Here is a 13987-nt window from a genome sequence, read left to right as displayed (position 1 = left end):
ATAAAATCCCCTGGCTCCATGGCCAAAATTTTGGATTGTAAAGTCTCCATATGAAAAAGAGGCACCCAAATGTTCAGCACTCGGAGACTGAATATGGGCCGGAACGACCCATTTGGCTTCTGGATTAGAAACAGGTTGGAGTAAAAACCCTGTCCTCATTGTGCAGGAGGAACTGGAATGATTACTCCTGACTGAAGCAATTTCTGAACTGCCTTTTGCAAAGCCCTGGCCTTCGTTTCTACCAAAGATGGGCTGGTACAAAAAAACCTTTGAGGGTTTTTCTTGAAAGCAAACATATAACCGTGAGATACCGCTTCTTTCACCTAGGCATTTGTGGTAGAAGAAGTGCACAATGAAGAAGTCGGCCTGCCACCCTGGGGTCCCCCAAGTGGAGGCCCGCACCATCAGGCTGATGGCTTATCTTCTGTTTTAGAAGCCGGTCCTCTGGTAACCCAATGCTTTTTAGTCTTACCAGACCTGTTGTATTGGGACTGTTTACCATCACCTTTTCCTTTTGCTTTATCTTGAGACCGAAAGGGCCGAAAAGTTGGAATTTTAGGCTTGAATTTGTATGTGGAAGGAAACTACTTTCTTGGAGTCTGCTTCAGACTCCCAAAATACTGGTTAACTCTTTACCAAAAGAATATCTCCAGTAACAGGTAAAGACTCCAAAACCTTCTTGGATTCTGAATCAACTTTCCATGTACGTAGCCAAACTGCTCTGCGAGCAGCTACTGTTGAGGCTGATGCTTGAGAGGCAATTGTACCCATATCCAAGGCTGCTTCTTCCAAAAATATTGCAGCCTGTTTAATATGCGCAACATGGGATTTTTGCTTTCTAGATGCCTTTGAAATTTCCCATTCCAATGCATCCACCAAGGCAACCACTGCTTTTGCCATCCAGACTGAAGCCATGATGGCTGGTCTTATGATTGCCCCAGACAGGGAAAAAATAGTTTTTATTAAACCATCCACTCTCCTATCCATGACATCATTTCATGATGTTGAAGGCAGAGGGAATGTAGATTTTCACAATAATCGAACAACATGCGTATCTACTTTGGGAGCCACCTCCTTTTTCAAACAGTCCCCAGCAGGAAGAGGATATTCTAATTTTCTTAATGAGCAAAGCCAAAGTCTCTTCCATAATTTCCGTCAGCTGCTCTGACCCAGGAAACTCAGTCTTAACTGTTTTGGGACGTTTAAATACAGGTTCTGCTAATCTTCTAAAGATAGAATGGCCTTCATTGCATTAATTAACTCAGATATATCCACTGAGCTGAAACCTTCCTCCTCCTCCTCCTCCTTGTACGCAGAACCAGTGTAATGAGTCTTCCTCCTCTGACGAATCCTCATCTAAAACATGTGTAGACTGTGAAGATGTTGTTTCATGTCTATGTGATTTACTTACCACTGGCTTTTTGGCCTGTTTCTGTTGAGAGGCTACTGCTTTCCCTGCTGGAAATGATAAACCGCAGGTGGAATTGCTGCATGTAAGGGTTAATACTGTAACCTATCACTGGTACAGAAGTTGGAATTATCCGCTCAGCAATACTGGATAATGTCTGTGCAAACATAGCCCATGGGGGATCAACTTGCACCTGTGTCTGCCTTGAATTTTTCAAGATACTTTGGTGAAAGTTAAACAATTTGCACACAAACCATCCTGAACCAGATCCTGAGAGGTTAATCCAGCTTGGCACGACAAACATGATGAGTGTTGGTGCTTCAGTAAGTGTATTTTCCTCACCTTTGCCGCTCTTAGACATGATAAATAATCAAACACTATCACAGTGCACTACACAATTTGTAACTGTAATCACTTTAAGATGTGTTAAAGTGACATACAATCCGACCCTACCCTGCTTAGCACCAGCATTGAGGATCGGAAAAGACAGAAAAGACTGACAGAATTATAGTAAAGTCAGTAATCACACTAGCAAATCAGTTACAGGTTATATAGTATAATAAGTAATATGAGCACATAATCAACTACAGATACATTTCAAGTATGTAGGAGAAACATTACTGCATTACCTTATATAAGTTTTAACCGTATTCAGACGTATAGCAAAAGAAAACAACAGTAATAATTATTATCAGACCCATATGCATTAGGTACTTTCCAACTATTCGAACTCAAAGGTAGATCGAGACTTAGGGTTCTTATTACTAAGCCTTGGATGGAGATAAAGTCACTGGAGATAAAGAACCAGCCAATTGGCTCCTAACTGTCATTTTTCAAACACAGTCTGCGCCATAGCAGTTAGGAGCCGATTGGCTGGTACTTTATCTCCAGGGATTTTATCTCCATCCAAGGCTTAGTAAATAGACCCCTTAGTGCTGTATAACCCATACTCCGAGTGGGATACAGGGACACTCACCCCGCTTCCAGGACCGATCAATACGTTTGCGAACGCCGAGTCGATCCAGACACTTAATATATACCACCGCTCCGTGAACCTAGTGAACACAGATGCACCAGTCACACAACCGCCTATGCTGCACCTGGGTCCCCTTAGAACACAGCGTCTCAGACGGAAGCGGTAAAACAGTTCATGGCGGAAGACTTGGAGGAAACTGGTCATGAACCAGGGAAAGGGGCGACTAGGACAGCATCTGACAACCCACTGATGACATCAACCCTAGGGATCACGGCCTCATACTACCCCTGGAGACTATGATCCATAAGGCCTAGCGCTGGTGCTCTCTAGGTGGCAGTCGCGTCAGCGACTGTTTGGCAGTCTTCTCCCAAAACAGTGCGGCTGTGTCCGTGTTCCCCCTCTAAGCGGAACGGATGCCATACCTTCTTCCCGTGCTCCGCCCACAGCCTGGTAACGTCTGCTGCACTTGCTAGTTCATCCAACACAGTTGCCCGCCGAAACAGAACTGTACTTGTGGGTAAGCGTTGTTGGAGCGACTCTTTCTAAGGTACGTATAAGACGCTGTTTAGAAAGATCACTCAGAAAAAATTGTAAGACTATAAAAATAAAATAAAAAAGCTTATGGCTGCTAAAAACCAGCAGCCCTCTGACCATGTCCCAGCTCCTGCCGCACCAAACAAAAAACTGATTTGCCTGAGCCAGGAGGCGGGGATATATGGACAGGCCCGTTGCATGATGGGAGGCCGAAAAGCTTTGACCATTTGGTGCAAATCAGCGGTCACTCCATCATATCCCAATGTATCCGGTGGATCTTGCTGGAGAAAAGAACTAAAGATATTTTACATTTTTGCAAACTTGTGAAGACTATAGTACAGAGGAAAATAGGATTTTAATAACCTACCGGTAAATCTTTTTCTCCTAGTCCGTAGAGGATGCTGGGGTCCATTTTAGTACCATGGGATATAGACCGTTCCGCAGGAGCCCTGGGCACTTTAAGACTTTTCTACAGTGTGAACTGGCTCCTCCCTCTATGCCCCTCCTCCAGACCTCAGTATAGGAACTGTGCCCGAGACGGACATCTTTGAGAGAAGAATTTTATTAAACTAGTGGCAAGATTCACACCAGCTCACACCATACAACAAGCATGCCGCAAAACATGGCCTTCAACATAATCCATACCAACGTGCATGCTTAACGTAACAGCAACTGCTGTAAAAGCATCTTAACACATGAGAACCTGTGTAAAAATTTAAACGCCCAGCATCCTCTACAGGACTACGAGAAAATGATTATCCGGTAGGTTATTCAAATCCTATTTTCTCTTACGTCCTAGAAGATGCTGGGGTCCATTTTAGTACCATGGGGATGTACCAAAGCTCCTAGTATGGGTGGAAAAGTGCTAATGTTCCTTCAGAACTGACTGACCAAACTTAAGGTCGTCAGCAGCCAAGGTATCAAACTTGTAAAACTTGGCAAACGTGTTTGCCCCAGACCAAGTAGCTGCTTGGTAGATTTGCAATGCCGAGACACCCCGGGCAGCCGCCCAGGACGAACCCACTTTCCTAGTAGAGTGGGCTTTTACCGAAGTCGGTAACAGCAACCCTGCCGTGGAATGAGCGTGCTGAATGGTACCTCTGATCCGGCACGAAATAGTCTGCTTAGAAGCAGGACCCCCAATTTTGTTGGGGTCATAGAGCACAAACAAAGCTTCTGTTTTCCTAACCCGAGCCGTTCTAGCAACATAAATCCTTAATGCTGACGACATCCAAGGACTCTGAAACGGCTGAGGTGTCAGAAGCCACTGGCACCACAACAGGTTGGTTGATCTGGAAAGACGACTCAACATTTGGAAGAAAATGCTGACGCGTTCTCAGTTCAGCCCTACCTTCATGAAAAATTAAGTAAGGACTCTTGTGAGACAGAGCTCCTAACTCAGACACTCGTCTGCCTGAGGCCAAGGCCAACAGAATGACCACTTTAAGTGAGAAACTTCAACTTTAGCTTTTGTAGAGGCTCAAACCAGTCCGAATTTAAGGAACTGCAATACCACATTAAGATCCCATGGCGCCGCAGGAGGCACAAAGGGAGGTTGGATGTGCATAACCCCCTTCACGAACGTCTGTACCTCAGGACAGGAAGCCAACTGTTTCTGAAAGAAAATGGACAAGGTCGAAATTTGGACTTTGATAGACCCTAATCTCAAGCCAGCATCCACACCCGCCTGTAGAAATAGGAGAAGACGTCCTAATTGAAACTCCACCGCAGGAGACTTCTTGGATTCACACCACGATACATATTTTCTCCAAATCCGATGGTAATGTTTGGACGTTACCCCTTTCCTGGCCAGAATAGGTGTGGGAATGACTTTATTAGGAATACCCTTACGGGCTAGGATTGGGCACTCAACAGCCATGCTGTCAAACGCAGCCGCGGTATGTCTTGATAAACAAACGGCCCCTGCTGAAGCAGGTCCTCGTGAAGAGGAAGAGGCTGAGGATCTTCCAGTAGTAACTCCTGAAGATCTGGATACCAAGCCCTCCTTGGCCAGTCTGGAGCAATGAGAATTGCACGAACCCCTGTTCTTCTGATGATCTTGAGAACCTTTGGTATTAGCGGAAGTGGAGGGAACAGATATACTGACCGGAACACCCACTGGGTTACCAGAGCATCCACTGCTATTGCTTGTGGGTCTCTTGACCTGGACCAATATCTCTGAAGCTTCTTGTTGAGACGTGATGCCATCATATCTACTGGAGGAACGCCCAAACGATTTGCTATCTCCGCAAAGACCTCTGGATTCTCCTGGATGGAGATCGTGTCTGCTGAGGAAGTCCGCTTCCCAGTTGTCCACTCCAGGAATGAAAATTGCCGACAGAGCTTTTGCATGTCTCCCTGCCCAGAGGAGAATTTTTGTCACCTCTGCCATTGCCGCTCTGCTTTTTGTTCCGCCATGGCGGTTTATCTAAGCTACTGCCGTTACATTGTCTGAATGGATCAGTACGGGACGGCCTTGTAGAAGGTGTGCCGCTTGAAGAAGGCTGTTGTACACAGCTCTCAGCTCCAGAATGTTTATATGAAGGAGTACTTCTTGATTTGACCATCTTCCTTGGAAGCTTTCCCCTTGTGTGGCTGCTCCCCAACCTCGGAAGCTTGCATCTGTAGTCATCAGGATCCAAGTCTGAATCCCGAACCTGCATCCCTCTAGGAGGCGAGAACTTTGTATCCACCACAGGAGCAAAATTTTGGCTTTCGCAGATAAGGTTATCTGTTGATGCATGTGCAGATGCGATCCGGACCACTTGTCCAGTAGGTCTCACTGGAAAACCCTGGCATGGAATCGGCCATATTGTAGAGCCTCGTAAGCTGCTACCATCTTCCCCAGCAGGCGAATGCACTGATGAACAGATACACGCTTTGGTCTCAAAATTTATCTGACCATGCTCTAGATCTCCTGAGCTTTTTCAACCGGTAGAAATACTCTGTTCTTCAGTGTCCAGTATCATTCCCAGAAATGATAACCTCATTGTCGGTTCCAATTGTGATTTTTGGAAGTTGATGATCCAACCGTGCTTTTGCAGTACCGTCAGGGATAGTGTTATGTCCTGGACCAACTTGTCCCTCGATCTCGCCTTTATGAGGAGATCGTCCAAGTAAGGAATTATGTTGACTCCTTTCTTGCGAAGGAGAACCATCATTTCCGCCATTACCTTGGTGAATATTCTCAGAGCCGTGGAGAGCCCGAAAGGTAACGTCTGGTAGTGAGAGTCTTGAACTGCAAACCTCAGGTATTCTTGATGCGGAGAAAAAGTGGGAACATGCAAATAAGCATCCTTGATGTCCACCGACACCAGGAAATCCTTTCTCTACAAGCTGGAGATCCCGGCTCTCAGGGACTCCATCTTAAATTTGCATCTTTTTAAATAAAGATTGAGTTTTTAGGTTTAAAATCGGCCTGACCGAGCCATCCGGCTTTGGCACTACGAACAGGCTTGAATAATATCCCCTGCTCTGTTGTTCGACAGGAACCAAGGAAATTACTTAATTTTTAACTAATTTCTGTATGGCGTTGAGCACTTTTGTTCTGTCCTGAACAGAAACTGGTAAGGCTGATTTGAAAAATCGGCATGGGGGAAGGTCTTGAAATTCTAGTTTGTAACCTTGAGATACTATTTGTAATATCCAAGGATTCAGATCTGAGTGATCCCAGAACTGGCTGAAGAACAGAAGACGCGCCCCCACCTGATCGCACACCCACAGGGGAAGCCCCAGCGTCGTGCTGTGGTTTTGGCAGAAGTAGTTGTTGACTTCTGCTCCTGCGAGCCTGATGGTGTTGTAGATTTCCTACCTCTTCCTCTCCCTGCGAAGACGGGAGTACCCTTTGCCTTTTTGTACTTGTTGGGCCGAAAGAACTGCATAGTATGAGAATGATATACTTTTTTAGGCGGTGCAGTTGCCGACGGCAGAAATGCTGATTTGCCAGATGTAGTAGTTGATATCATGGCATCCAGCTTTTCAACAAAAAGTGCCTCACCATTGTAGGGGAGCGCCTCAATATTTCTTTTGGATTCTGCGTCAGCATTCCATTGGCGGATCCAGAGCACCCTGCGAGCTGAAATTGCCATAGCAGAGGCTCTTGAGCCCATTAAGCCAACGTCCTTCATAGCCTCAACTATGTAACCTGCAGGATCTTATATATGACCTAAAATTAGAAGCATATCATCCTTATCAACAGTGTCAATATTAATAATCAAGTTGTCTGCCCATTTTTCCACAGCGTTACAAACCCACGCAGAAGCAATTGTGGGCCTGAGTAACGTATCCGTAGCTATATAGACAGACTTAAAAGTAGTCTCTAACTTGCGGTCAGCAGGTTCTTTTAAGGAAGCTGACCCTGGGGCAGGCAAAATGATTTTCTTGGATAGCCTAAAGACTGAGGCGTCTACCATTGGGGGTGACTCCCACTTACGCCTATTCTCTTCAGGGAAGGGGTACACTACACGCAACCTTTTAGGGATAGCAAACTTCTTTTCTGGGTTAGACCAGGATTCTTCAAAGAATGCATTTAAGTCCTTAGACGGAGGAAAAGTCACCAACTGTTTTTTATTTGATTTCAAATAATATTTTTCCTCAGGGGTAGGTGTTGTGTCAGTAATTTCCAACACCTCTTTTATAGTGACTATCATACACTGAATGCTCTTAGCCAGTTTGGGGTCTATCCCTCTCAAATCCCCAGTGTCGACCTCCGTGTCGGAATCTGTGTCAGTGTCCCTTTGCATAATCTGCGCCAGAGACCTTTTTGGGGAATTGGAGGGATCCCGAGTGGATGACGTGGAGGAGTCAGCAAACCGTGCATCCTCCACAGACTGTCGCCAATACTTTGTCTGCTGTTCAGACTCAGAAAATTTCTTTGCAAGCTTAGACATATTATTCTGCAGCTCTCTCACTCACACAGGCTCAGACACTCTTGTTCATTCAAACTGGGTTCCTCTGGGGAAGAACTTTCTCCAGACATGGTGCACTCTTGTACAGACACACCACTTCCACACCGGGGAGCTAATGGGGACAGACCAACATTAATGTCTGTCAGAGGGACCCAAAAGGGATTTGCCTGTCCACACCACGCGCCTATAAGTATTGTATACAGTATACACAATCACAGCACTGTATAATTCAATATTAAGTACTCAGACCTAATGTAATGTTGCCCCCCTCCCCTTCTATAACACCCTGGAACTTGTATCAGCGATGTGTGAGAAGGAGCAACTTCAGGATCAGCACACTGGCATTTCTGTTGAAGAAAATGGCGCCCATGAGTGTTACTGGCAAGTCTAAAGAGAAAGCCCGCCCCCTTGTAATGGCGCGATTTTACCTCCGTGAACAATTTTTTTTAATACTGGTGGGGGTAGTGTACATCAGCGGCTCACATGTATGTACATTTTGCCAGTGAGAGTAAGGATTTTATATGTCCCTCAGAGCGCGCCTGCGGAGCAGTCTATACCCCATGGTACTAAAATGGACCCCAGCATCCTCTAGGACGTAAGAGAAATTAAAAGTACTTGCCAAACACAACATTAGTGTTATTAAGCCACTTTAAAGATGATACTATAGATATAAGAAACGGTACGTACCGTTAATGACTGTATAATATCCTCTGGCGGACAGTCTTCATCAGCAACCTGATCATTTTCCTTTTCATTCTCAATTTGAACGTTTGAGTAGATCCATTCAAGCTCCTCCGAGCTCAATATGTCAACAGGTGAATATCTAGATACAAACTGAGTAAGTCTGTATGGTACAAGAGAGACATGTGTAGGTTACTGTACAAGCGGCATGAATTATGTTTTGAGGTTTACATGTTTGTAAAATATAAAAAACAGACAAAGTTGTAAAGAATATTGTGTGTATGGAAAAAGGAAAGCATAGCACAGCAAGATATATAGATATATAGATATATAGATATATAGATATATAGATATATAGATATATAGATATATAGATATAGATATATATATATAGTGTTCTTACCTCATAAAATGATACTGATACTGCTGAGTGGGGATACAAAGTAAACGGTCCATTAGTGCTAGTGCTCTTTTTAGATGACCCAATTTTATCACCCACTCTATGCAAAGATTCCACAGACCATCCGAGAGGTAGTCCGAGCCGGCAGCATCCACGGCATCCATAATCACCCTATAAAAAGTATTGCAGAAATAGTAATTTATTACTATGCAGATGAAACCAAAGCACAAGCACCTTCCTGATCTCAAAAAAGTGTACTGGCCGCAATATAAAGCAGGGGCAGTATACCTAACACCACTTTATTTGAATCAATATACATTGAGGGAAATTATAAAAGTGCTAATAAAGTATCATGAGCGCCAAGAAAAAAACAGGATTTTGATACCTACCGGTAAATACTTTTCTCCAAGTCCGTAGAGGATGCTGGGGACCACATCAAGACCATAGGGTATAGGCGGTTCCGCAGGAGCCATGGGCACTCTTAAGACTTTTCAATGGGTGTGAACTGGCTCCTCTCCCTATGCCCCTTCTCCAGACCTCAGTTATAGGAACTGTGCCCAGGGAGATGGACATTTCGAGGGAAGGACTTACTTTAATACTAGTGGTGAGATACATACCAACTCACACCCTCAACCATACCGCACACATGGCATTTAACATAACACACGCCAACAGGAATGAACTAATTGCAGCAACATGCTGAACTAAGATAACACAACTTGTGAACCTCTAATAACTAAAACTGTAGGTAAAGTACGCACTGGGATGGGCGCCCAGCATCCTCTACGGACTAGGAGAAAAGGATTTACTGGTAGGTATCAAAATCCTGTTTACTCATACGTCCTAGAGGATGCTGGGGACCACATCAAGACAATGGGGTTTATACCAAAGCTCCAGTACGTGCGGGAGAGTGCGGATGACCCTGCAGCAGCGATTGACCAAACTTTAGGTCCTCATCGGCCAAGGTGTCAAACTTGTAGAACTTTGCAAATATGTTTGACCCTAACCAAGTAGCTGCTCGGCACAGTTGTAATGCAGAGACGCCCCGGGCAGCCGCCCAGGATGAGCTCACCTTCCTAGTGGAGTGGGCCTTTACAGATGTCGGTAACGGCAATCCAGCCGTAGTATGAGCTTGCTGAATCGTATTTCTGATCCAACATGCAATAGTCTGCTTGGAAGCAGGATACCCATTTTTGTTGTGAGCATACAGGACAAACAGGGCCTCTGTTTTCCGTATACGAGACGTTCTAGCCACATAGATTTTCAAAGCTCTAACCACATCTAGAGACTTTGATTCAGTGAATGTGTCAGTAACTACTGGCACTACAATAGGTTGGTTTATGTGGAAAGATGAAACCACCTTCGGAAGAAAATGTTGACGAGTCCTCAACTCTGCCCTATCTTCATGGAAGATCAGGTAAGGGCTCTTGTGAGACAAGGCCCCCAATTCAGACACCCACCGCGCAGATGCCAATGCCAAAAGCATCACCACTTTCCAAGTGAGAAACTTCAACTCTATCTGTTGTAGAGGCTCAAACGAATCTGATTGAAGGAACTGCAACACGACGTTAAGGTCCCATGGTGCCACTGGAGGCACAAATGAAGGCTGGATGTGCAGAACCCCTTTCACGAAGTTCTGAACCTCTGGAAGAGAGGCCAATTGTTTTTGGAAAAACACTGACAAGGCTGAAATATGAACCTTGATTGATCCCAATCGGAGGCCTGCTTCCACAACAGCCTGTAGAAAATGGAGGACACGTCCTAAGTGAAACTCTTCCATAGGAGCCTTCTTGGATTCACACCAAGACACATATTTTCTCCAAATACGGTGGTAATGTTTTGACATTACCCCTTTCCTGGCCTGAATAAGAGTGGGGATGACTTCCTTGGGTATACCCTTCCTGGCTAGGATCCAGCGCTCAACAGCCATGCCGTCAAACGTAGCCGCGTTAAGTCTTGATACACGCATGGCCCCTGCTGCAGCAGGTCCTCGCGAAGAGGAAGAGGCCGAGGATCTTCTATGAGCAACTCCTGAAGATCTGGGTAACAAGCCCTCCTTGGCCAGTCTGGGGCAATGAAGATTGCTCGAACCCTTGTTTTTCTTATGATCCAGAGTACCTCTGGGATCAGCGGAAGTGAAGGAAAGACATACACAGACGGGAAAACCTACTGGATCACTAATGCATCCACTGCTATCGCTTGAGGGTCTCTTGACCTAGAACAGTATCTCTGAAGCTTCTTGTTGAGGCGAGATGCCATCATGTCTACTTGAGGAACTCCCCAAAGACTTGTCACCTCAGCGAAGACTTCTTGGTGGAGGCCCCACTCTCCAGGATGGAGATCGTGTCTGCTGAGGAAGTCTGCTTCCCAGTTGTCTACTCCAGGAATGAATACTGCCGACAGAGCCTGTAGATGTTTTTCTGCCCAGCGGAGGATTTTTGTCGCCTCTGCCATTGCCGCTCTGCTTTTCGTTCCGCCCTGCCTGTTTATGTATGCGACTGCTGTTACATTGTCTGCCTGGATCTGCACGGGACGGTCTTGAAGAAGATGTACCGCTTATTGATGGCCGTTGTAAATGGCTCTCAGCTCCAGCACATTTATGTGAAGGCAGGCTTTCTGATGTGACCAACGTCCTTGGAAGTTTTCTCCCTGAGTGACAGCTCCCCAGCCTCGGAGACTTGCATCCGTGATTACCAGGACCCAGTCCTGAATCACGAACCTGCGTCCCTCTAGTAGGTGAGAGCTGTGTAACACCACCACTGGAGCGAAATCTGTTTTTTGACGACAGGATTATCTTTCGATGCATGTGCAGGTGTGACCCCGACCACTTGTCCAACAGGTCCCACTGGAATACCACCACATTACAAGTCTGTGTCCCTAAAATGGCTTCCTCCAGGGAGCAACTCCCTGCCTCAGACATGCCTTACACGTGTACAGCACACTCACACTTGGACTTATTTGGGGACAGACCCACAGTAAAATCTGTCAGAGGAACACAGTATAGGAGCAGCCAGTTCACAATCCCAGCGCCAGTAATGTGTGAACACAGAATGTCCACAGCCAAATAGCGCTTTTATACAGTTAATCACACTATAAAATTGCACTACAACGCCCTGTGCACTCCCAAATATCACCCTGTACTTGTCAGAAGTGGAGGAGAGGACCAGCGTGTTCTCTGCAGCCTGAGGAGAGAAAATGGCGCTGAGCAGTGTGCTGGCTGCCTGAGGAGGAAGCTCCGGCCCCGCAATGGGGCATCCTTACACTCAGTAATCACAGTAATATTTATACTGGCGGGGGTAGAGCTGTGCCAGTGGCACCTTATGCCCCTTTTTAGCCAGTTTTGAGGTATATTTTTGCTGTCCCCCCGCTCCCTGCACCCTACAGTGCTTGCGTGTGTGGGCAGCAATGGCGCGCTGCGCTCCCGCCAGCCGTGCCGCACCTCAGCCGTCACTTACTTGATAGAAGTTCATTCTTCTCATACTCACCTGTCTTCTGACTTCTGGCTCTGCGAGAAGGGCGACGGCGTGCTGTGGGAGTGAGCATCTAGACACGGCTAGCGTTCAGTACCCTTTAGGAGCTAATGGTGTCCTGTCAGCCAGAAGCAGAGCCATGAAACTCTTTAGGAAGTTGGTTCTGCTCCTGCCCCCTCAGTCCCACGAAGCAGGGAGTATGTTGCCAGCAGATCTCCCTGAAAATAAAAAACCTAATAAGTATTTTCAGAGAAACTCAGTAGAGCTCCTCAGAGTGCATCCAGTCTGCCTGAACACATTTGTAAAACTGAGGTCTGGAGGAGGGGCATAGGGGGAGGAGCCAGTTCACATCCATTGAAAAGTCTTAAGAGTGCCTATGGTTCCTGCGGAACCGCCTATACCCCATGGTCTTGATGTGGTCCCCAGCATCCTCTAGGACGTATGAGAAATGTGCAAATGTATCCTAAACTGTATTATTGGTCTACAAAAATCACCACCCAAACCAAACGTTCTGCCGACCATAGGATTTCATTACACTGCGCTACAAGAATCAAATGCTTTGGAGTTCTGTACTCTCAAAGCAGAAGAGGCACAAGTAACTTGAGGTATATCTTTAATTGGCTTAATAATAATTGTTAAAAAAATTGGCAAGATTTGGTACTCTATGGTCCCTTTCTATGATAACCATAATATAAATTAAGCATCATACATTTTAACCACAAAAAAAAACAAAAAACTTTTACAACACCAACTAATGTCAGGGGATTTATTTTGTATCCAAAATGCACTGTTACCTTTAGTGAGCGGATACTGCAATAATAGAGGGGTGTGATAAACGTGGTGTACTTACCATTAATTCCATTTTACATGTAGTTCCTTAGGGGAGCATAGGTTATGGGAGGTGGGCCCAAAGGAGTTGGCTATGGAGGCTTACTCCCACATACAGCAGAAAATACAAGGAAACCCTCAAGGCGCCAGCAAATGATTTGAAAGTATGCGATTGGTAAGAATATACAAATAGAATCACCTGCAGAAATCCTCAAGAACTCTTCTGTAGGAGTTCTAGCACAAAATGCAAATTACCACCAAAAAAAGATTGCGCATGGTTATATTGAATTATAATAGTATTAAAAAGTAGAAATGCCAGGTTCCAATAAAATTATTTATACTTTATAACAGTTTAAAAAAACATTCGAATACATTACAACTGATTATAACAGGAATTGATTATATCTGAGTATATTAATCTCTTCAATATAGGCAATCATTGGTTTTAGCACATAGTTTTAGCACAAACTTATTGCCAAATTATAACTATATTGCAGACTGACACTCTGCAATATAGTTTGTGCTAAAACTATGTGCTAAAGTGTGTGCTAAAACGAAGTTTGTGCTGAAACTAATGATTGGATATATTGAAGAGATTAATATATTCAGATATAATAAATTCCTTTTATAATCTGTTGTAATGTATTTGTATGTTTTTTTAAACTGTGATAAAAGTATAAATAATTTTATTGAAAACCACTGGCATTTCTACTTGTTATTACTATTAGAATCCCACATACAGCACTAAGCAAATTTATGAGGAAGAGAGAAATAAATAGACTA

At 44.8% G+C, this 13987-nt stretch overlaps 1 protein-coding gene across 3 annotated transcripts in view; it reads right to left on the bottom strand.

Annotated features, from left to right (window-relative positions):
- The window catches only part of LOC134969121 (pre-mRNA-processing factor 39-like), a 225143-nt gene that overhangs the window by 124568 nt on the left and 86588 nt on the right, over positions 1–13987 (bottom strand). For all 3 annotated transcript variants that reach the window (XM_063944845.1, XM_063944847.1, XM_063944846.1), the window contains exons 5-6: positions 8910–9077; positions 8513–8669 (exon numbers count right to left, since the gene is read on the bottom strand). In XM_063944845.1, coding sequence (XP_063800915.1) covers positions 8513–8669; positions 8910–9077 — 325 coding nt within the window. The remainder of the gene's footprint in view (positions 1–8512; positions 8670–8909; positions 9078–13987) is intronic.

This window comes from Pseudophryne corroboree, chromosome 11 (assembly GCF_028390025.1).
Source record: "Pseudophryne corroboree isolate aPseCor3 chromosome 11, aPseCor3.hap2, whole genome shotgun sequence".
NCBI lineage: Eukaryota > Metazoa > Chordata > Amphibia > Anura > Myobatrachidae > Pseudophryne > Pseudophryne corroboree.
This window is presented reverse-complemented; position numbering and strand designations above follow the sequence as displayed.